Source organism: Morone saxatilis, unplaced genomic scaffold, assembly GCF_004916995.1.
Source record: "Morone saxatilis isolate NCDOM2014 unplaced genomic scaffold, NCSU_SB_2.0 Contig6, whole genome shotgun sequence".
In the NCBI taxonomy this organism is placed as follows: domain Eukaryota; kingdom Metazoa; phylum Chordata; class Actinopteri; family Moronidae; genus Morone; species Morone saxatilis.
Genome location: NW_023340206.1, coordinates 8306686 through 8329249, shown reverse-complemented (window position 1 = coordinate 8329249; position 22564 = coordinate 8306686). Strand labels below are relative to the sequence as shown.

Sequence of the window (22564 nt, the reverse complement as noted above, 5' to 3'; positions counted from 1 at the left end):
TAAGGGTGTTATGGATTTATGCAATCATTTTGGTCTCCATGATTTATCTAAAGTAGCCATACAAATATGCAGGTGAGCATCAATCACCTGATGAGACAGAAACAGTGTGTGTATTACTAAACCGAAACAGGACTATACCTCCAGCTACCTTAAGCTCCTGCTGTTTTCATTAATGTCATCTTTCTCTGCTCATCACTTCAAATGCAGTGAGAATAAATCATTTAAAATCTCCTCTCCACTTGAGAGGGGTCTGAAATCTTTGCCCTTTTGAGCATGTTTGACAACATGCTCCTTTTATTTCAGTCAGGAGGATTTGTCTTTGTCTTTGTCTTTATCCCCCTTGGTAGTTTATAGTTTCCTGTCATGGTAGCATGACTAGGCTTGAGTTGACTCTTGAACCCTGGAATTGTTTGAGCTTAACTGAATGTTAAGCTTTTATTAACTTAAAATGGCTTTCAAGAAGTTTCCGCAGCCTGAATGGACGTATTTATCTTCTTTGAACATCTGCAGTACTTGTTCTGAGCTTCACAGTGTATTGTTATCTTCTCTTTCCGGTTTGGTTTCATTCCACAATCAATTTCTGATAATCCACTCTGCTTCCCTGCCTGCTACATTTTCTAATGAATCTCTTTTTTCAACTCCACTCAATTGCATTTCCTCTGTTTATGCCTATTTATGCATCTTGAGTAATAACAACAAACTAGATGTTCACCAAATAGGTTAGCATAAACTCTCAGTTCACCCACTACTGCTACTTTAATAATGTTTCTCCTTCCCAACAGGGTAGCTGTTACTTAATGGGAGTGGAGCCGGGCTGCGAATGGGAGGAAGTCTGCAGATTTCACACATGATGGACTGCAACGACTCCCATGCCCTGCTGTCTAGGGAGCAGCTCATCTATGCCATCACAATACCGCTGTCGACCTCCATCATCTTGGCCAACCTGGTCATCATCCTGGGCATTGCCTGGAACCGCCAGCTCCACAACACGCCCAACTACTTCTTCCTCAGCCTGTTAGTGGCAGATCTGTGCACGGGCGTGGCGCTGCCTTTCATACCGTTGATGGGTCTGAACCGGGAGTTGAGTTTTAGCTCCTGCATGGTGGCTCACATTTTCCCAAACTTCCTCTTCCTGGCGTTCCTTTTAAACCTAGTAATGGTGCACTATGAGCGCTACATTTGCATCGTCGACCCCTTGCATTACAATAACTTGTGGATGCATCGTAGTTTTCCTCTAGCATTGCTGGTGGTGTGGGCGCCACCGCTTCTGTACGCATCTCTACCTGCTTTTGGGTGGAATAACTGGACAGGGCCAGATTGGAACGGCTGTTGCGCAAGCAGCCAACAGATAATGGCACTTTCAAACTGTTCGGTGAACAGAACCACGTGCTGCTCGTACAGGCGAGTTTTTCCCAATGCTTTTATCTACTTGGAGGTGTATGGACTCGTCTTACCTGCTATTCTTACCATCGCTGGCATGACTGGCCGCGTTTTATGGATCACCCGAGGCCAGCTGAAGGACATTTGTCGTCTCCATCGCTCAGTGGAGCGAGGAAGTCAGGCCTCAGACCGAGAGCAGAGGCTGAACCTGCGGTACACTCGCTGCGTGGTGGCGGTGTCGCTGACCTTTCTGGCATGCTGGGTTCCCTACCTCATTTACATGCATGTCTGCATAGCCTTCTTGATGAGTGACACCAAGTGGAACTCCACCACCCACATCGTGCTCTCGTGCACCGGTATTGGAAGCATGGCTGTGGTGCCGCTGGTTCTCGGCCTGGCTAACAGGCAGTATACCGAACCAGCTTACAAACTAATGCAGAAACTCAGAGACAGATGGAGGCGACGGACACAGGGATCAGAGGAGGAGGTGGCAGTCTAAAGAAATACTGATAAATATGAATATTTATGGGGATGTATTCTGCAAGAAATTATGTTGCTAGGGTTGATGAACATCATGCCCACAGTATATTGATCAAGGCCACCAGGGGGGAATAACACATTTGCGTTGATTCTTTCACAATTTATTTATCAATGATCCCAAAAAAAGGCCACCTATTGTTTTACCACCACTACACTAGGTAACTGTACTTTCTGAAGGTTTACCACAGATTTTCATAATTTAACTGACAATATTACTGTATCAGGAGATACAAAAAAATCTAAAATATTGTCTCTGCTTCTTCGTAATTTAACTCATTCTTTTAACCACTAAAAAATAACAGGATATGGTTTGTCATAGAGATGGACCTTTTGTAGGATTAGCCAAAAGACAATACCAATACTGAGCTGTAGTCCATCACGAGATCTTGTTCTCCTGATGGCTTTAATTGTTATCATCGTACAGGCCTTTATGTTGGTGTTAACTTCTAGTCACATTTCACACTGGGCTGATAAATAAAATACAGGTGGAAAAGCAGGTGATCATGGGAAAAAACCTCACAGGTACACAATACAAGGCTGTAATTATTACTGGGGCGGGGGTGGAAAATTACCCACGTACGCACTCTGGACCGAATTAAAATCAGATGAAATCACTCCACCTCCCTTAGAGAAATAAATCCAGTCCAAATGGTCCTTTAAGAAGCCACAGCCATACTAGCACTCTGTGAGGCTAATTAGGCATCAGCATGCATACATTGCTATCCTACTGATGTTTAGCAGGTAACATAATAATATAGCTTATTTTTCTTATATTTCCATAAACACTTCATGTGAAAAATCTCACAATAGTCTTTTCTTTGTTTCATTATAAATAATACATCTTCTCATTTGGACATTACTGAATTCTCCTAAGCTGCCTAGAAATAAGGAGCAAAAGAATAAATCCATCTAAAGCAAATTATCTTGTTATCCAGTTTGAGAATGGAGGCAAGGCAAGCAGGTTTATACACAGATTGTGATTAGAATATCTGCTTTTGTTGCTTTGACAGCTCTGTGAACAGATAAAATATACAGAGTTGAGACAAATTTCTGATACTGTACAGGCTTTTATTTATAAGACAGTCAAGTGTTCTTTTGGATATTACTGCTATCTCAAGAGCTGATTAGGTCAGACAAATAAAGATCTGTACAGCGAGAGAGAAAAAGAGCATTTTAAGATCTTAAATAAGGATCGGACAGGAGAAATTACATCTCTAGTGATTAATTTAAAAGATATAAGAAAATGGTCAAAATCTCATGTTGAAGCTGAATTGAGCTCAAATATATCTAAAAGAAATAGACTGGATTTTCCTTTCGTCTTCACCATGAATACATTGTGGGGAAAGACGAACAGTATATCCTCATTTCTCTATGTGCTGCCTGCTTTAGACATCAGTTTAAAATTTAAGGGGTCATAGTTTTTCTCCATCTCTCACCCACCTGCTTGCAATGTTTACTCCTACTTCCCTAAGTAGTGTTTATCTATATACTGGTATGCAAGCTTAAGAGGGGAGAGGGTGCATTCACAGTCCGTAATACATCTACAAGACATGAGGGAATTAGGGCTTCAGCAAGAATTTGCAGGAAAAGAGACATAGAAATGAAAATCCACAAAGTTATGAGTTTCCAGTTTCTGCCATATGATAATAGATAAATGTTGGTTAAATACTGTAAAAGCAGTCTTGTGCTTCAGAGAAACATCTGCTGCTTGCCAACTGTATTTGAAGAATGAAACTTTAATTTGCTGTAAAGATCCATTCAAGGGAAATTAGATTTTTATTTGAGACTTGATTAAACAGAGTGTATGCCATGCTATTTGTTCCCTCAATTAAGATGTGGTTTTAAATGGGTACATACAGTATGTGGGTGGACAAGAGACAGCCAGTAAAGGCGAGCTGGAAAAGCAGACTTTAATCAGATTAAAGAGCAAACAAGGTCTTAACTGTTGTGGGAGATTAGGAGAGATGGGATATCATCATGGGGTCAGGGTACACTCTGTATGTCTTTTGTCTGTGTCGTTTTGCTAAGCCAAGTTTGTTTTCCACATCGGAATAATTTTGTGTACGTACGTGTCTGGAAGACAGAGGAGAACCGGGAGAGTTGGAGGTGGAGGGAAAAATGAAGACAGGGCAAGACTTTCGGGCTCCAGCTACTAATGAGTAGAAAGCCTCTGACTGGTTTTATCTAACAAACACACTGTGCCTGTACATTGTGTCTGGATTCTATACATATAAGTAATGGTTCAACATTTTGTAAATATTCACTCCGAGAGTGGAATGAGAAGATCGACACCACTTTCACTCCTCTCTGTTAAATGTAGCTGGAGCGGCTACCTGCCTGGCTCTGTCCTGGGGTACCAAAATCTGCCCACCAACACCTCCAAAGCTTATTGATTAACAGGTTGTGTCTTGATTGTTTATTTTAGTTCATACAGAAATTGTAAAAACTACAATTTGCCATTTGATGTGTGTAATTTTTACACTTTTTGCTGAGATCTATTGTGTTAATCATTAAGTTTTAAATGGTACCTTTGGACAGAGCCAGGCTAGAAATATAAATATATTTACCAAATATCTAAATATTTCTTAAAGTAAATATACTGTTCGTGTTTGAAAAAAAGAAGAAAGCAGACACATTGTTCATGTTCCTTTATTTATTGATTGTATTCCATTGCAAATACTTGTCACCTTAACAGTAAACACTGTAATGTATTGATTTCTGTGTGATTGCTTTGACATATTGACATATAAGGTGCAGATAGGAAAGAGAACAGTTCCAAAGTTGATGAAATTTATAGCATTCAAGGCTCGCAGGAAACATTTCCATCAGCACCACTGAAACAGACAAAAAAAATTGTGTATTTGTGGGTGGTTAGCCCGCCCTTAACGTGACCTCTCGTGATTCTAGGAAACAACTTTGTGTGTGTCCTTCCTGATATTAAAAAGACATGGACCACCAGAACACAAAATTCTCCTTTAACCACCTGCTTGATCCTCATTTTATGAGTCACTTCATTAAGAAACCTTTACACCATTCGAAAAAAACTTTAGCTGGTTTAAGAAAAACAGAAGAAAGCCAAAAAAATACACTGAGGGTAACCAAGAACACCACAAGTCTTTGCAAATGCAAACAAAGATAAGAAAACCTTCTTAAAAACACTGCTTGACATAAACAAGACGTCTCCAACTTCAAGCCCAGATTCTAGTAAAAAACGTTAAACCTTCCAAAATGCTATTGTTAGACTGTTCACTTTACCAGAAAGCACACAAAGAAAGGATAAGGATTATTGTACTGAAAGTCACTGTCATGATTATACTTAGGACTGTTTAATTTAATTGAACTTAACTTAATTTTAATATTTTAAATTCACATTTTGTGGATATACTGTAATGCTGTAGACAGTGCCGGTCATTCTTCCGTGTAATGGGAACTTTCGGACACAACTCTTCCTTCCTCCACTTCCACCCGGATCAGCAGGCGTTTCTTGGAGGCGCTGTACACTGGCAGGATAATGGCGTCTGTCGGGATATAGGTGGTGGCCGGGACGACGGTGGGTTCTGGGGCTTGTGGCTTCTCTGGTGGGTGAACGTCTGCGTGCAAGCAAGGACTTGGATTGGTTGGTTTGTTTTTAGAAATCTGAGCGAAAGAGAGGTTAGATTTTAGTGGGACATAAAACATGAATCAGTCATGAGAATGTTGGTATGAATTAAATGGATTTGTTTCTCTTACCGTGTCCATTTTTCTCCACTACTGTTTTGTTGGCCTAAATATTATAGTTATAATAAATTTAGTTTTTAGGTACCTCTCAACCTTCTTTGTCTACCTCTACTTCAGTTAGTGATTTCATACATTTCCCAGAATTCTTCAAACAACATCCTGACAGGGAAGATTTTAGCTAGTTGCTTTAAGTTAAAAGTGGGCAAGCAGTACTTTGTGTACATTTGGACACTGTACTATGAGTACATTAACTAAAGTACTGTACTTAAGTACAATTTTGAGGTAATTTACTTAGTATTTCTATTGAGTATTTCCATTTTATGTTACTATATACTTCATTTACAATACATTTCAGATGTACATGTTTTGATGAATTTAGTTACTATTCCAGGTTGAGATTATTAATACAAAATATTATCAACAAATAAAATATTAAAAATGATTAAAGATTAAGCTATAATTAATTGAAATTAGCCTCCTCTTTACCAGCTGCAACAATAAAGAGACCATATTTTGTTTGTGTTTTGGGGTGTTTTACACTCTTAGTATGTTATATAGATTTTTTTGTGCATGTAAAAGGTCTGAAAAGTGACAAAACCTAAAGTCAAAGTGATCTCCTATCAAGGTATAGCTGCTCTGGAAATATTTGCACATCTTTACATTTGTCCAGCACCAGTGGGGGAAAAGTCATTTACACCCAGAAGTGACCAAATGAACCCAGAAATGGCTGTTAATTCCAGAAAAGTCAGAAAAAGAAAAAAAAAAGACAAAAGATTCTCACCTGAGTTGCGCATGTGGAAGTTCATTCTTCACAGAGATGGAGCAGAGACAGTTGTTAGTGAAAGCATTAATGCATCATTTCAACAAACATGAGAGAACACACGGAATAGAAGCTCAGGCATTTTGCTCTCACCCAGATTCCCACTGCTCACATACCTCTGCTCCTCGCCCTCCAGTAGCTTGCGGTAGGTGGCGATCTCGATGTCCAGGGCCAGCTTGAGGTTCAGCAGCTCTTGGTGTTCGCGGATCTGTCCGGCCAAATCCTGCTTGGCACGCCTCAGAGCCTCCTCCAGCTGGGCGATGTCCTCCCGGGCCTTATCCAGGTTTCCGTCACAATCTGTCCTCAGATCATTGATTTCCTTCTTCAGGGACTCTTCCTAACAGGAAAAAAAAAGGAGAAAATCAGAGGCTGTCTGTCTGTCTTTAAGCCTGAATTCTATCTACGAACTTTATCTGTGTGGTCCCAACCTTCCTTTGGAGAGCTTCCAGGTCCCCATTGAGCCTCTGGATGAGGCGCACCATGTCTGAGATATCCCTCCTTAAATCACGCACTTCCTGCTCCCGCTGTCCTACATTTAGCACCATGGCATCCATCTAAGTGGGGGTAAAGAAGGGAAAAAACAGTAAAATTTGAATGATATTTAGAATTCATGCAGTATCGGGCCTCACAGGCTTTGTACTGAGAATCACTTAATAATTTATTAGATCGATTTAGTGGTGTTAGGACATGTATAAGCATCTGACTTCGTAAGCTTAAAAAAGCCAAGTGCTATGTCTTCTTCTTCGGGTATGAGCTTCCTTTTCCTCACCTTTTTCTGGTTCCATTGCTCAGCTTCCTCCCTGGTACGGGAGGCCATGGTGGCATACTGTCTCTTGACACCGTCAACGATCTCGTCCATGTCCAGAGACCGCTGGCTGTTGTCGCGCAAGATCACTGTCTCGTTCTGGACTTGGGACTCCAGCTCCTTGATCTCCTGCAGGGGGCAGACATGGATACAACAAAGTTAGTTTCATGTTCAGTGTCAGTTTGTCTGTCTGTTTCATGCTCATACAGTCCTTTCCCACTATATTTGATGACCTGTTGTCCTGTACAGCTGTGGTTGCATACCATTTTTGTCTCACATAACTCCAAAGTCAGATGAGCTCAAACCCCCTTAATCATCATCATAACTAATCATTTAAACTGTTTATCTACTACTCTTAGCTCATAATTTAGTGAAGATACGCATCACAAAAAATTATTTGTTGGTTTCCTCCTGAACACACCGTCACAGTACATTGATATATTTATTATTAAACTGTTATGTAACTATGTAAGTTGTTGTTACAGTGTCTCCTTTGGGTCAAACAAGTTGTAGCTTCATAGATTAGAGAGAAAGAACAACAAGTGGAGAGACCAATGAAAATAAAATAAACCTTATCATTACCTCATCATAGCCAAGCCTTAGGAAGTCAAGTTTTCCTATCAGGTCCTCCAGTTCCAGAGCCTGATCTACTGCCGCCAAGTGACCTTCATCTACATCCTGTTATGAACAGACATTAAACACAAAATTTACATATCTATAAAATACAGCACAGTTTATGCAATACAACACAACAATTGATTTCAATCGTCTGAAGTTCTTTAAAAAGTAAGTATTTCAAGTTTTGTTGTTTCTACATGGTTGAATAAGTAAGCATCTTCAGAAGCTTCCAGTACCTTTTTGGTGACGATAAACTCATTCTCCAGGTCAGCTTTCCTCTGAAACTCGTCCTCATAGCTGAAACCAAGAGAAAATAAAGGGTGAATTATTAAATTGTGCCAATGACAACCGAAATCAGAACATCTTGTATGTGTGCACACCTTGTTTTTTTTAAACAGTGAATTAGAAAAGAAAATCAGTCATTCAGTCAAATCAACTACACCGTGTCCTGCTGACCTCTTCTTGGTTTCCTCCACCTCGTCCTGCTTCTTGAGCAGCTCGGCCTGCAGTTTCTGCTGGTCGCGGAGCAAGTTCTCGATCTGCCTCTCCAGCTCGTTCTCCATCTGCCTGACGATCTCGTCGATTTTTCCATCGTAGTCTTCCTGCTCCTTGAGGATCTTTAGCTTTGTGTCGAGCTTTTTGTTCTCATCCTCCAGGTTTTTCACCTGAGACAGGAGACAGACAAAGTGAGGGGGGGCGCTGGTGGACAGAAATGCAACAAAACAGCTGTAAGAAAGAAATGCCAGGTGTGGATATATACTGTAGCTAGATGCCAAGTTTTACATCTTATTATTATGATAATGACAGGTGAGGATTTTTTTGCACACTCCAAAAATGTATGAGTAGCCTCAAAAAATATGTGTTACTCAGAAAGCAGCACTGTCTAAATACAGTACAGTGTGGTTCAGGTTATGTTGACACAATGACCCTTATAGACCACAGACTTACAGTTATCTAACTATCCACACGGTGGCGTCCAACATGTAACCTCCACCATCCTTTACATGAAGTGAAGCCTATTCATGGCCTTAGGTCAGAGAATTACAACAACAACAGGCAGGCTGCCGTAAATCATGCTTAAGGACTGGAAACAGGTTTTCTCCACCACAAAGGCTTGTTTTTACTTTGATCTTGAACTTAATATTGATCTGCATTTATGACTGATCTTTGCATCGGTTCGAATAAAAAACAACTGAATAAACCAAACAAAATCAATAAATACTTTGAAATAAATAATAAAACTAACCCCCAAAAAACTATTGAATTATATTAAATAAATCATATTTAATAGTTTACATGTATTCCACGGGTGTTTATTTAAGTAGGCTTGTTTTTACTTTGATCTTGAACTTAATATTGATCTACATTTATGAGTGATATTTGCATCGGTTCGAATAAAAAACAACAACTGAATAAACCAAACAAAATCAATAAATACTGTGAAATAAATAATATAAATAACCCCAAAAAACTATTGAATTATATTAAATAAATCATATTAATGAATGTATTCCACGGGTATTTATTTAGTTATAACTTCTGTATTTCCTAATTGTCAAGCACATTTTAAAAAGTATAAAAATATAATAAAATAAAATAGTGTTTATATGGAAATTATTTTAATTTAACCAAAGATATATCGCAAATAGTAATAATATAACTGACCAACCTTGTCAATCAACCTGACGAACTTGTCATTAAGTCCAACCATGTCGTCCTTCTCCCTGGATTTGCCCGAGGAGTCCACTCTCTTGTGGGTCGGGGTGCTCTTGGCCGGTCCCGCAGTGCCGGGGGTGTAGGACTGGCTGCTGTAGTCTCTTGGTTTCGACATACTGAAGCTTGTAACAGAGAGCTGACAACTGGAAGCTGAACAGGTGAGCGGTGGAGATACCTGCAGCCCTCTGGATCACCATCTTTTAAGGTGGACAAGGACCACTCATCACCTCCCCAAAACCCTGCATGCGTCCAATCAGAAAAGGACAAGTGCGTGGTTATTGTTAAAAAAACAGGAAAAGTCAACATGAAATACTTGAATTTCGACTCTGCACCAGTTTGTCCAGGAGTGGGGAGCCAATGGTAACACTGAGGGCGGATTGGTGCGTAATAAACAGGTATAAAACCTACCTGTACATAGCTGTCATACATCCTCCAGGTGACTCTCCAGTCTGAAACAGTCTCTGTCAGTCAGTGTCAGCTCTCTCACATCCAGCACCAATCATGCCTTCAAACACTGCCGCCAGTATGTTTGGTGGAGCCGGGGGAAGGGGCTCCAGGGTGTCCGTGGCGAGCCTGGAGGGGCTGCGTAACGTGTTGCGCAACGAGACGGAAAAGGACTCAGCTCCGGCTCCACCAAAGCCTGTAGCTGACCTAACTCCTGCCGCCCCGGCCGCTCCTCCAGCCCCCGCGGACGACAAGAAGACACTGCGGGGTCTGAACGACCGACTGTCCGGCTACCTGGGCAGGGTGAGGCAGCTGGAGAAGGAAAACGGAGATCTGCAGAAACAGATCGATGACATTTTGGCCAAGAGGGAAACACCCGAGGGGCGCAACTGGGATGCGATTGAGAAACCCCTGGAGGACCTCAAGAAGCAGGTTGGTCATTTTATTTATTTATTTTCCATGCTTACGTCCATGCACATTTTAAAAAATAATATAAAATGGTCTTAAAATTGTAATCAATCATTCCTTTTTTTAGATCAAAGACATCACCATGGACAACGCCAAACTGCTGCTCCAGATTGACAACACCAAACTGGCTGATGATGACTTCAAGAACAAGTGAGTTTCATGTAGTCTACATTAAAACCGTCAACAATTCAGATGACAATTGAGATTAAATGTAAGAGTCAGTGTGGATCATTGTTGGGTTCCTCCTCCTGTGTGCAGGCTGAAGGATGAGTCAAAGGCACGGAAGGAATTAGAGAAAGATGTGGAGGACCTGAAGAAGACCATTGAGGATACCAAGCTGAACCGCCAGCAGACCCAGAAAGAGATTGATTTGGTGAAAGGGGAGCTTGATCGCCTGGAGAAGGAACACAAAGAGGTGAGACTGAAGCAAAAGAAAAGCTCACAGTTTAAAATCAGCTAATGAAATTGGACTGTGTGGAAACTGAAGCTTATAACTGTTGCAGGAGGTGGATGCCCTTTGTGAGAAGATCAAGAACTCTGTGGTGACAGTGGAGATTGATTCCAAGAACTCCAACCTGTCCGAGAAGCTCAACAACATCCGTGTCCAGTACGATAAACTGGCCCAGAAGAACATCAAGGACACAGAGGACTGGTATCAGAGCAAGGTATGTGACCTCGTGTTTTTTTTTTCCGTACTAACTCCTCTCTCCCCCATTGTGTATCTCACCATTTCCATCTTGTCTTGCCCTCTCCAGTTTGAAAACATCAAGGTGGTGGAGGCGCAAAACAACGAGGACTTGCAGTCTGGAAAGACGGAGTTAAAGGAACTGATCAAACGGAGGCAGACTCTGGAAATTAAGATCCAGAGTCTGCACAGCATGGTAACCACACACACACACACACACACAGCACACACACACTACACATCACAGCCTAAGTATCAGTAGAGAGTAGGAGAATTCTACTTAGGGTAGAAGTAGGAAGCACTTGATGTCAAACTATTCTGTTTCGCTTAAGTTAAAAGTGAAAAAGTACATTGTTTTTGTTGTTTGTTTGTTGTGCGTGATATGAACCAGTCTCGATTTTGAGAAGGGGCGCAATAATGCAAAAAATAACAAGAATTCCCTTCAAGTTTAAACATGTAAGGAGAATAAAGTACAGGTATTTGTGTAAAAATGTAGGAGGTAAAAGTAAAAAGTTTTCGGAAAATAAATACTAAAATACACACGACAGCATATACAAAACTCAGCGACATCTGTCATACTTTAAATCATGCTTAAACCTTAAGCTCGAAAAAATTCTTGAAGAAGTTCTTTAGGCATGTAATAAAACCAAAGTCTGTCAGGAATGATAAAACCACCGCCAGGACTGTAACACTACCTCACCTTTTCACAAGAATCCCTGACTGCCCTGTTATTATGCTTTACATCTGTGAACTGTCTTAGTCTGACAAGCCACCCAGATCTGCACTTGCACAACAAAACAAGGTCAAGGCTCCTGAGAAGACCTTTTATATGTGTTCTATTAAGGTTTTGTCTTCTTGGTCTGTTATCTGATGACTAAAAATTATCCATGTATTCCTGTTCAGATCTACAATCTGGAGGAAACCCTGAGGAGCACCAAAGCGGAGTATGGTATGCGCCTGGGCCCTCTCAACAAGGTGATACGGGACCTGGAGGCAGAGCTTACTGAAGTGAGGTCACAGGTGGAGCGCCTCGTTGAAAACAACAACAACCTGCTGTGTGTGAAGATGAAGCTGGAGGCGGAAATCGCTGGCTACCAGCGTCTGATTCATGGCATGACGGCCGATGTTGAAAGGTGAGGATGGTCAGAAATGAGCAAATGAGATGGTCAGATGGTCATGATGTTAGAGCTTTAGATGAATCCTTTTTTGCTCAAATGAGATTCTGTTGTTGGGTTTAAAATATAAATGAGGAAATACAAAATTTATACTTAATAGAAAACAACAGACCAGAAAATACTGCAGATTTTACTCTCGTCCATTTGGCTAAAAACATGATAAGGTGTATGTTAATATGATATTACAGCATTATCAGGTATTAAAGTTCACATTTAAAATTTGTAAATCACATCTTTCTTGCATTTTTCTCTCATTAAGTAAAGATGGACTAAATGAGTAAATCCTCTATAAACTTTGCGTAGTGTTGAAATGTTGAACTGCTTCTCTAAAAGGTTTAAGGACAGCACACACAAAAACATGATTTACCTGCCTTAGCATACTTATCCTCCTCTTCCCTGACAGCTTGGAGTTTGCTATAAAGGACGCCTTGGGTGGCGGTAAGTTCTGGAATCCGGCCAAAAAAAAACTAACTAAAAATAAAATCACAATGACTCCAGCATGTTTGTGATGATCGAAAAATGTATCTCTGCCACCATAAAGTGACCTGGCTTATGACATTCCTCACTGCATAATGAATGAAATATGAATGTTATGGGGATGCACTAACCATAGTTAAACTTGAAATCTAACCCGTGCAACACTTTTTGAAGGAATAGTTTTGGGAAATATGCTTTCTTGCCAAGAATTAGATGGGAAGATTGGTACCACTCATGTTGTTTATTAAATAGAAGGATACAGCCAGTAGCTGGTTAGCTTAGCTTAGTACAAAGACTGCAAACAGAAACACCTAGCTTGTTTCTGTTTCTCTAAGCGATTGGCAGCTGGCCCTAGATGAATATTTATGAATGACATATAAAAGCGCTGTGGATCTTCTCATCATTCTCATTATTTCCCAAATCAAATCACTCAAAAAGAATATATATATATGAAAATATATATATATATATCATTTTTTGACAAACTCTGGGGACTTTATGGTCACTAGCAGAAACACCCAGATTAAAGGAAATCTAAAGAACCAAAAGGATGCTAAACACTGAATCTGTCAAATCTGATTATTCTTGTTTCCAGACCAACAAAAGCCTGATGGTGAGGTTCCCAAGCAGCAGGAGGTGCAGGCAGGAAAGGGTGCTAAAGCAGATAAAGCCCCTGCAACTGCCAAAGGAAACATCAACAAGACCGAGAAAGCACAGAGCAACAGCCCCACTGAAAATAAAAAATGAGGATTCATCCTCTTCCTCTTCCTCTTGAATGAAGATGAAAAGCCCAAAGCCTGAGCTTTTTTCTGCTTGTAACAGTATAAACCTATAAAGCTACTATGACCTTGTGAAGCTGTATTTACTAATATGTCATCAAATAAATACTTTTAATTTGGAAAGAAAGTTTCATTTCCTCATGCTTTTCAGACGTGAATTATGCGGCAACACACTTATTTTATCTTCATACAATATATTTGAACAATCACAAAGTGCAAGGATTCACAAGCAGGGATACTTTTGTAGTTGCCAGGGTGTACACAGAAAGATTTTGAGGTAGAGCAGCTAATAAAATATATATATGTATTATGATTTTGCAAAATAAACACGTGTGTCTTTGGCGGGGAAATAAATAGGGGTCTTTTCCAACAGATTGCTATGAAGCTGCAAATTTATGTCTATTATAAATTAATATGACAAGGATTTGAATAATTCATAGTTTGGTCTATCAAAAAATTATTAAATATTCCCATCAAGGAGACAGCATCCAATGTCTTTAGTCCAACCAGAATAAAAGCCAAAATATTCAATTTACCACAATGTAAGACCACTGAAAAAAAAACTAATTCTACATTTAATCAGTATTTAGTGTCTACATTCAATGTAGTCAATGAGTGCATAATGGCTAGTTAGCCAGCAGGCAACGGAGGAAATTAATAAATAGCTAAAGGTAACCCACCAGTGGCTGAAACATCCAGCTTCTGTTACTCCACGTGTAATAGGATGAATGCAAACCTGACCAAAAAAACTAAAATAAGAAAAGGCCTAAACATCAATTGGATGAAAATAAACATTAATAAATGTCCTACATATGAGGACTTAAAATACCAACCATCTACACATTAAATATATGTATATTCAGAATTGGCATGTGAAGAAATAAATATAGTTCCCAGCAAACAAATTAAACAAAATGTCAGGTGAAAACTTAAAATGTCCAAAATGTCATAAACAACCTTGATTTTGGATCATTTTTAGTTTATTTCAATGGTTTTAAGAGGATATCATGAGGTCAAAAGAGAAAACAGTCATAAGGCATTGTACAAGAGTCACAAAGTCAGCACACAACTACCAGATGCTTTTTTTGTAAGAGTGATTTATTTTATTTTTTCAAATGACAATGGTACACACGACATGAAAGCACAGAGAGGGAGGAAGGGGGGATTGAAATCATCCAACACATGGATATTGCATGGTGAGGGTTGAGGGGCAAGCAAAGAGTACCAAATGGAGTAAAAGATATCGTATCAAAAATTTCAATTTTTTCATATATATATTTATATAGGACTAATAATTCTCTTTAACTATGCAAAGCAAGGAATGCCCTTTTTCCATTTATCTTGAGCCTTGGCTTTCCCTAAGTAGAGCCAGCATTATTATTCATTAAAAAAAAAAAAAAGAAAGACTGGACATGGTTTTGGGGTTGGGCGGGGGCATTTAGAGGCGTCCTGGAGTCCTGTCCGATGTGGCTTCGAGTCTCAGTGTAGCGCGTTTGGGCATGTCCAGGGGGGTTTGGATTTTTCTGGTGGGGGGCTGGACTCAGCGGGAGAAGGTCTTTCCACTGAAAGTCAAACAAAAGACATATTAGATGGCATACAATGGATTTATTGTCTTTCCTTGTACTCACCTCAAACCCTTCAGGATGAACTACAGTATATTTCAACATCCAACGCTGTTCGCCACTTTCACTTCATCTATAAATGATTTTTAGAGAATAGTTTGACGCTTTCTTGTCGAGAGTTGGATGAGAAGATTGACACCACTAAATGTCTGTACGCTAAATGCTAAGCTTAGCTAGATTAGCTGAGACCAAAGACTAAAAACGTGAGTAACAGCTAGCCTGTTCGAGGGTAACGAAACCTGCCTAACAGCACTCAGAAGCTGGCTAGTTAACATGTTTTGTCTCGTTTGAAGTTTTTCTACCACAGTGAGGGTTCCAGGCAGCCAGCAGAGGCTCCAGGAAATTGTTGCTCCCAGCCAAGAAATAGGAAAACAGGAAAATAAAAATGTATTTGATGAACCAAACAACATACAACGTGCAAATAAGTAAGCTTTAGAGGTGCTGCGAGGTGGTTTTTGTTACTTTTGGATGGCTAGCCGTTTCCTCCGATTTCCAATCTTTATGCTAAACTAAGCTAATCAGATGCTGGCTGACATAAGAACGGTACCAATCAAACTCTTGACAAGAAAGCCATTCTTATTGTCATATTTTCTCTTCATTTCCATTGGTATGTAGTTTATACCTGTTTTAGCACACACAATTACTGTCAAATGCCTACTGCATGATCAAGTGACACTGATAAGTACTTTGAGCTTTGCCACGTCTTCAAGCAAACAAACAATATATCATTGACACTTCCATTTCAGGTTTGTATTTCTGAGAATTTCTTAGCGGTCAGTTGTTTTGTAGCCAAACCCAGGTGTCGTGAAATATTTGAAACTCACAAAAGATGGCAGCTATGGGGGTTCCCTCCTACTTATTCCAGTTACACATTAACCACACAACAAAGACTCTCTATATTCCAACAGTGTATATTTGCCAATTATTTTAGAGCTACAAAGCTTAAAAAACTGTATGTGCAACTGTTTTAGCGAAAGGCGGGACTGAAAAATTCCCTTCTGATTCAGTCTTCAAGACCATTTGCATATATATTACTTGGCCAGCACAGCAAGCACGCACTAAAACCAACAAACGATACGAGCTGCAGACTGCGCGACTGGCACCAAAAGTCCATGTTAAGAGAAATCATTTTAGAAAATGCAGAGATAAGTGTATCTCAAAGCCGAATCTGCTTTTATTTTGCAAAATCATTCTTAGTTCATCTTAAATGAAGACCCATAAAAATGCTCATGATTCATGAACATTGCAGCAGGTCTTCATTTAACATATGCACAGCGCAACAGGCAGAGAGGAGGAATCTGTTATGTTATGAAACAGTTGGGTCCAAATCCTAAAATAGGATTCAAGGCATCAAAAAAACAAAACAACAAAAACCTCTGATCGCAAAATCATGCTGACAAAACCGTCAACCTTAGCCCTTATCTTGTTGTTCTTGCATGAATGCTTTGGTTCAGAGATCTCTGATGTGAATGTTGACTCTGAATCTGAGCTATGGTGTAGGAAGAAGAAGAGGTGGTTATCGGCAGGAAAAGGAGGGTAGAGTCTACTTACGACATGGTCTTCATCTCCTTTTTCTCGGCGTCGGGGCGAGCGCGGTTCAGCACCTTAAGGAAGTCTGACGTCTTGGCCCTCATACGTGTGTGAATGTAGGCCTGCAGGAGGGAGATCCCCATCAGGTATTCATCATGAATAGTGATCATAATTCGTTTTCTAATAGTGGAATGAATCTTACACGAGGATGCGCATGCAGACCTTTTGTTTGTTTAAAGTGTCAACATTTGGCGTCAGGTGCTTAAACACAGTGTGCAGCAGGGACAAAGACAACAGTGAAAGGTTGTTTTGACTCTTTCTTAAGCTTAACCCATCTACAACTGTCCATAAATCTATCTGCCATGTCACCCACACAAACTCCCTATTGTCTAAGGACATCCAAAATCCAGTTCCTGAACACCGGATACTTATAAAATAACAGAAAGGCCTAATGCATTACTCTGAAATGTCAGGCATTCAAAATATGGCTTTGATTAGGGTTTACAGCTGATACGAGTGCATTTGAGTAACCATTAGGAGGATGTCTCATGTTGTGTAATGTGTACACAAAGGCCAAAGTGGCAGAGCAAGTTGTTGCCAGGTAGGGCTTTGTTTGATCTCACCTATGGCTGGACTTTCTATTGAGGGGAAGGCACTAAAAAGACATAATTTTACACAAGAGGAGGTTTATGGCTTGTTTGCAGCCTATGATTAAAGCTATCGTGCAAGTTTTCAACAGGTGCTTCCCACAGATTTATTTAGCCCGGGTGGACCCTTAAACTAAGAACCTTACGCCTTAAAATATCACTACAGTTAACAGATTATCTGTCCAAACACAATGATTAAAAATACCAGAACAGGCTCATTTAAACTTAAACTTAAATTTAAACTTTAAACAAATTTAGAGCCAAGAAAAAGAAAAAATACTACATTAATTATCTAAAAGGCCTCATTTAAATATCAGGAAAATAAGGTGTTTTTTTCCTGTGCAGGTTCTAGGTAGGCTTTATTTGGTAAGTTCCTGTGTCAGGAATCTTTATTTAAAGATAATATTGGGGAACTGTATCCATCCATTCATCCATCTCACAAACATTCCCTGACCCTACAGAGCATTTTTGTAGAAAACCCTTGAAGAAACTCTAAAAGAACGACTGCAGCATTTGGTTCTGATATTGGACCCAGGTTTAAGTTGAACTGACCTTGGAGCACTTTATGTGGTAGTGCAGGTAGTCCCTGAAGGTGTGGATGAGGTTGATGGTGTTGTCTCTGGCATTGGCATTGGTGTGACGGGGGAACAGGACTGAAAACATCCAAGCATTAACATCGGCATTAGTTAGTTTAACTAAATTAGTTAAAAATAATCAGAGCTAACAATCAGGTTTCAGCCAGGTACTGACCAAAGGTGATGTATCCAATGTTGTCCCCGACAGCGGCGTCCGTGTCCTTCAGCTCCAGTGGGGGCTCCCTGTGGCTGAAGAGCACCTGGGGGGCTGTGTGGCTGGCTCGCCGACCCTCTTTGAACTCCTGCAGACAGAACGCGTATGTGTAGAGTACCAGTTGATGAAGTGATGAAGAAAATTCACACCGATTGATATCTGCGAGCCAGTTCCGGCCCCCTACTGGTTTGGTCCTGTGATCTGCTGTATGCCTCCTTTTTACTGATGTAGAGGAACATAGGTTGTGGATTTACCATGGATGTAAATATGTAAATAATGTGCTGGTCCCCAATGATGACCTCATTGTGGCTCCTAGCTCCCTGGACCCGTGTCTAGCACACATCATATGGCTTGTCATATGTTAGCAAAAGGGGCATGTGTCAGATAGTGTTGAAAGACTACAGATGACAATGTCTGCACATCCTCCCACACGGGGACCTTTTGAAGCTCTACAAATAGACGTTTGTATGCAAAATATAACAGATGAGACAATGTATGTGTATATACGTTTACACGCTGGCCTGGAGCCTCAGCTTGCAAGAATGCTGACATTGTTTCTTCAGCAAAATGCCTGCTGAAACGTGTTATGGCATTGCACAGGCCGTCAATTCAGACAGAGGTAGATCCTGAAATACAAACTAGCCAAGCTGTGTACTGAAACAGGCCTGAAATGGACAGTGGAGTTGCGTCTTGGAGCTTTCTTGCTAGCTATGTAGCTAGCTGAAATAAATTAGTATAGGTAAGAGTGTTATGTTCAATTCAGTGGGCTTCAGTCTAATATAACCTCACCAGCTTTACTCAGGGACTACATGCGGCCTCACACACCTGCATGAAGACTTTGCCGATGATGACGTCGTCGTCGTCTTTGAACACTGTGCTGAACACCACTGTCACTCTGTCTTTCTTGGCCTCCACATACCTGAGAAGACAGAAGAAGACATGTCAGAGGTTCAGGATCTACAGAGAAATTACCTGGAGGTAAATGTATCACCACAAAAATGAGAGCAAGACCTTGTGAGGCCTAAAACATATTTCCCATACAGAAAGCCTACTACAAAACACATTTGTAGACCCTTCCCTTCTGCCTTCATAAGACATCTGATACTGAAAGCTTTCAAACTCTCTGCCACGTACATGGACTCATCATCTCTGTAGTGGACCACGGCCCTCTGCTCGCCCTCTTTGCCTTCTTCCTGGAACTTGAAGTACTTTTCGAACACTGAGGCGAAGCAGTTCCTCTTGAGCATCCCCGCCTGGTGGACAACCTCGTCTTTATTGGCTGGTAGTGCGTCCAGGTCGTAGAGGAGGGACACGTTGTAGCCTGAAATAGAGAGCGACGATGATTACAAGGTTACAGATTATAGAAAAATATGCAAAGAGTTATGGCTCACAGTCAGCCACAACGTTTAATTTACGTGCAAACTAACAGATAACAGGAAAAGATACTCTAGAAATGAGGAACAACGTTTGCATGCAGGACTGCTATGTGAAAGAGATTATCTTAAACCTGATCTGATTGAGGTCTAAATAGCTCAATCAATAATTCAAAAGGCAAACTAACATAGGTGGACAGTAATTTATAAAAAGGAGATCAGTAACTTACCAGCCTCTGTTGAAACCAGGAAGTTCCCATAGACCCTCTTGAGCAGCTGAAATTAAAAATATGACCTTTATTTATATCACACTTCTCTAAATACAGTTCTCAAAAGAAGTACTTCACAGAAAAGCCATGACACAAACAAAAGAAATAAAAAAAGAAATGAACATTGTAAACTTCAGGGCAAAATCTTAGGTCACAGCAAAGACAATGTCATTAATACAGGAAATGTAAAAGCTTTTGAAAATTAAAATTTGAAAGGCAAAGCTCTTAACGTTGGCCCTGATGGTGCTTTGTTGATGCTAGAACAGAGAAAGGGCCTCAAGACTTTAGGGAGATTGATGATTAGGTTCTTTCTTTTGATTAACCCGAACCATTGATTTTGAAGTATAAACACTTCAGTGATTTTCATAGACTGTGGGAATCCCCAGAGACTAAGCATGTGGTTTAAGATTAGAGAAGAGAACTAGCGGAAATCCAGCGAAGAGAAAAAACAAACTCGCTCTGCAACAAAATGCAGGAAAAAGGTATGTGTAGGGTTATAATACAGGGGCCTCTTTAATGGATACCTGTCATTGTGGAATGTAAGGTGGGCTTCGCAACAATATGCAAATAAAACTCAGGTAGCAAGAACATGCAAAACAAACTCAAGTATGGTGACAATGTACCGCCAGGAGTCAATAGATAATCCCTAATCTAAAATCAGAGTAGTATTTCAGCAAAGCCAAAAATGTCAAATGAAGAACAGATAAGAAAGTGTGAGAAAAAAAACAAACAAGCCTCCCTTCCCCTGACTGCTTTCCAGACTTTACACTGGCTGAATCACTGAATCTGACACTGTAGAACCATTCACTTATCCCTCTGCTCTTGAGCTTTAGGGAACAAGGAGGGAAGTCAGTGGACGCCAGCCAAGACATTCATACACAGTGGCTGCTGCTCGCAGTCAGCACTTCCTCGCCTGGGGTGAGTCACACAAACTCACTTCCTGTTTCTACCAGAAGCCTCGGCAGCTGCTTTCTTCCATACATGGCAACAGAGCTCTTGTGGTGGAGGTGTGTGTGTGTGTGGATAGAAATCATAACCTCATTCAGCTTTTTTTTTTCACACATTATCAAGACTGCAGTTCAAAATAAAATTATCACTCAAATCAAAAGAATGAGATCAAAGCAGCTGTTGATCTCCGAGAAGATAGTCTGCGTGACCAGTTGCAGGAACAGTCCGTCAGAAAACCACAATGCCTTTTTAAAAAAAACTTTTTAAACTCCAGTTTAAGACCTAAAAGACAAGAACGGTTCAGCTCTTGAAATATGATAACATCATTTCAGACGTTATAAGGTTTTTCCAGGATTTGCAGACACCCCGGTTTGTGCTAGATGTGTTTATACAGTAGGTGCACATGTGTTCAAGGATGTAAAAAGTGGTATTTAATCACAAAACCAGGCCCTGTTTCTGTCTCAACAGGCACATAGAAACATTTTCCAGACTATCCATTTGTGTGTGTGTGTGTGTGTGTGTGTGTGTCGTACCTCGTCAGCCCCATGCTCCTGAAGCTCCTTGTAGAACTTCAGGGAGATGCTGACCATCACTTTGGTCTTGTCCCCATTGGGGTTGGAGATGTGGTACAAGACGCCATCGAAATCTGCAGCAGAGATGTTTAGAATTAAAGCCTGCAGGTGATTAATGAGGGACAACCTGACCTTTTACTTCTGGCAACTTGACACACTGACACATTTTGTACTTTTGCCACCTTAATTAGAAACCTGAATTCCTGCCAGTACCCTATGCAATTACTTCAAATCAATTTCACATGTGAGATGTAACACTTTGTGCCATTTAGCTGCAATTACTGGCAGTGTGGACCTTTACAACAGGTTAATTGCACAATAGGAAAATAGCCGCTATGATGACAGCAGAAGCAATTACAGCTACAAATCTGTATCAAGAAATGGCTTTAAAACTGTATAATAGTGCTAAAAACCAACCAAATCAACACAACCAAGATGTTAAGCAGCTGTGGTAACTGTATTGGAAATGTTTAAAGAACCTACATGACCTGGACCCTTTGACCGGGTCATTGTGAAAACATTCACACAACCTTTGCATGAGGGTGTGTTGAGCCAAGGACATGATAAGACTCACCACTACCTGTTTTTATTATTTTTATTAAGGAATTGGGTGTAACGGTGTTAAAGGGACTCTTAAACGGATAAATTGTTACCACCTCTTACAATCCCTACTCAGTTTAAGCCTTCGCGGTACTACGGTATATGTGAGTGTTTGTGTCGAGTCCATTCATTGATCACTGAATAAACCCTTACAGAAAGTACGGTATCATACTTTTATGCTTTATTTAACAAATAACCACCACGTAACCAAGGACATTCAAAAGAAACTACATTCAGTATGATAAGGTGCCACATAATCTCACCTGCGAACGTCACATCGACAGCCTCTGGCTTGGTTCTGCAAGGAGAAAATAAAGTTAGGATATGCACGATATGGCTCAGTCTGTGTTCGCTTTGTAAACTCAAGCATAGGAACAGCAAAATGACACATCCTAGTGCCAATATTAGTGATCAATTAGTTCATCATTCCCTAGTTACAGCTAATCGTTTATTAAACAAATTTCCCCCTGGGCATGAATAAAGTATTTGTGAATACTTTTCTTGATAAAATGCAATAGGTTTTGCTATTTTCTGACATTTTATAGACTAAACAATCAGCAGAAAAATCTGCAAATTAATCAATAATGAAA

At 40.3% G+C, this 22564-nt stretch overlaps 4 protein-coding genes across 6 annotated transcripts; 2 read left to right on the top strand and 2 right to left on the bottom strand.

Moving 5' to 3' along the window:
• The first annotated feature begins 669 nt into the window (after positions 1-669).
• Positions 670-4569, top strand: gpbar1 (G protein-coupled bile acid receptor 1). Its single transcript, XM_035677991.1, has one exon. It carries the CDS (start codon positions 821-823, stop codon positions 1877-1879), a length of 1059 nt encoding a protein of 352 aa, XP_035533884.1. The 5' UTR covers positions 670-820; the 3' UTR covers positions 1880-4569.
• A 13-nt stretch (positions 4570-4582) lies between these two features.
• LOC118340124 (keratin, type II cytoskeletal 8-like) lies at positions 4583-10128 on the bottom strand. 2 transcript variants are annotated; one of them, XM_035677989.1, is made up of 10 exons: positions 10005-10128; positions 9550-9835; positions 8337-8545; positions 8117-8177; positions 7845-7940; positions 7227-7391; positions 6886-7011; positions 6574-6794; positions 6419-6444; positions 4583-5510 (listed from the first exon to the last, which is right to left on the bottom strand). In XM_035677989.1, exons 2-10 carry the CDS (start codon positions 9709-9711, stop codon positions 5329-5331), a joined length of 1248 nt encoding a protein of 415 aa, XP_035533882.1. In that variant the 5' UTR covers positions 9712-9835; positions 10005-10128; the 3' UTR covers positions 4583-5328. The 2 variants fall into 2 exon arrangements, with proteins under 2 accessions (XP_035533882.1, XP_035533883.1); XM_035677990.1 differs by having other exon boundaries at positions 5371-5556.
• zgc:92380 (uncharacterized protein LOC445086 homolog) lies at positions 10009-13751 on the top strand. Of its 2 annotated transcripts, XM_035677987.1 has the most exons (8): positions 10009-10472; positions 10576-10658; positions 10767-10923; positions 11012-11173; positions 11264-11389; positions 12097-12326; positions 12772-12806; positions 13441-13751. In XM_035677987.1, exons 1-8 carry the CDS (start codon positions 10098-10100, stop codon positions 13590-13592), a joined length of 1320 nt encoding a protein of 439 aa, XP_035533880.1. In that variant the 5' UTR covers positions 10009-10097; the 3' UTR covers positions 13593-13751. The 2 variants fall into 2 exon arrangements, with proteins under 2 accessions (XP_035533880.1, XP_035533881.1); XM_035677988.1 differs by lacking the exon at positions 12772-12806 and having other exon boundaries at positions 13441-13595.
• A 953-nt stretch (positions 13752-14704) lies between these two features.
• On the bottom strand, positions 14705-22272 carry arpc2 (actin related protein 2/3 complex, subunit 2; the record flags this gene model as incomplete). Its single annotated transcript, XM_035677910.1, is given in 9 exon segments — positions 14705-15186; positions 16798-16898; positions 17976-18076; positions 18174-18300; positions 19038-19131; positions 19347-19533; positions 19816-19861; positions 21336-21448; positions 22238-22272. Coding segments are annotated over 9 exon segments (826 nt in total), but the record flags the coding sequence as incomplete, so codon positions are not given.
• Positions 22273-22564: the final 292 nt, after the last annotated feature.

What these genes read in the sequence shown, in the direction of transcription:
- gpbar1 (XM_035677991.1), top strand. Translation starts at nt 821, where the DNA reads ATGGGAGGAAGTCTGCAGATTTCACACATGATGGACTGCAACGACTCC.
- LOC118340124 (XM_035677989.1), bottom strand. Translation starts at nt 9,711, where the DNA reads ATGTCGAAACCAAGAGACTACAGCAGCCAGTCCTACACCCCCGGCACT. An exon ending in TAAGGCTTGGCTATGATGAG is followed by an intron (nt 7,392 to 7,844) that starts GTAATGATAAGG and finishes TGCCCCCTGCAG; the next exon opens with GAGATCAAGGAGCTGGAGTC. An exon ending in AGCAATGGAACCAGAAAAAG is followed by an intron (nt 7,012 to 7,226) that starts GTGAGGAAAAGG and finishes ACCCCCACTTAG; the next exon opens with ATGGATGCCATGGTGCTAAA.
- zgc:92380 (XM_035677987.1), top strand. Translation starts at nt 10,098, where the DNA reads ATGCCTTCAAACACTGCCGCCAGTATGTTTGGTGGAGCCGGGGGAAGG. An exon ending in AGGACTGGTATCAGAGCAAG is followed by an intron (nt 11,174 to 11,263) that starts GTATGTGACCTC and finishes TGCCCTCTCCAG; the next exon opens with TTTGAAAACATCAAGGTGGT. An exon ending in TCCAGAGTCTGCACAGCATG is followed by an intron (nt 11,390 to 12,096) that starts GTAACCACACAC and finishes ATTCCTGTTCAG; the next exon opens with ATCTACAATCTGGAGGAAAC.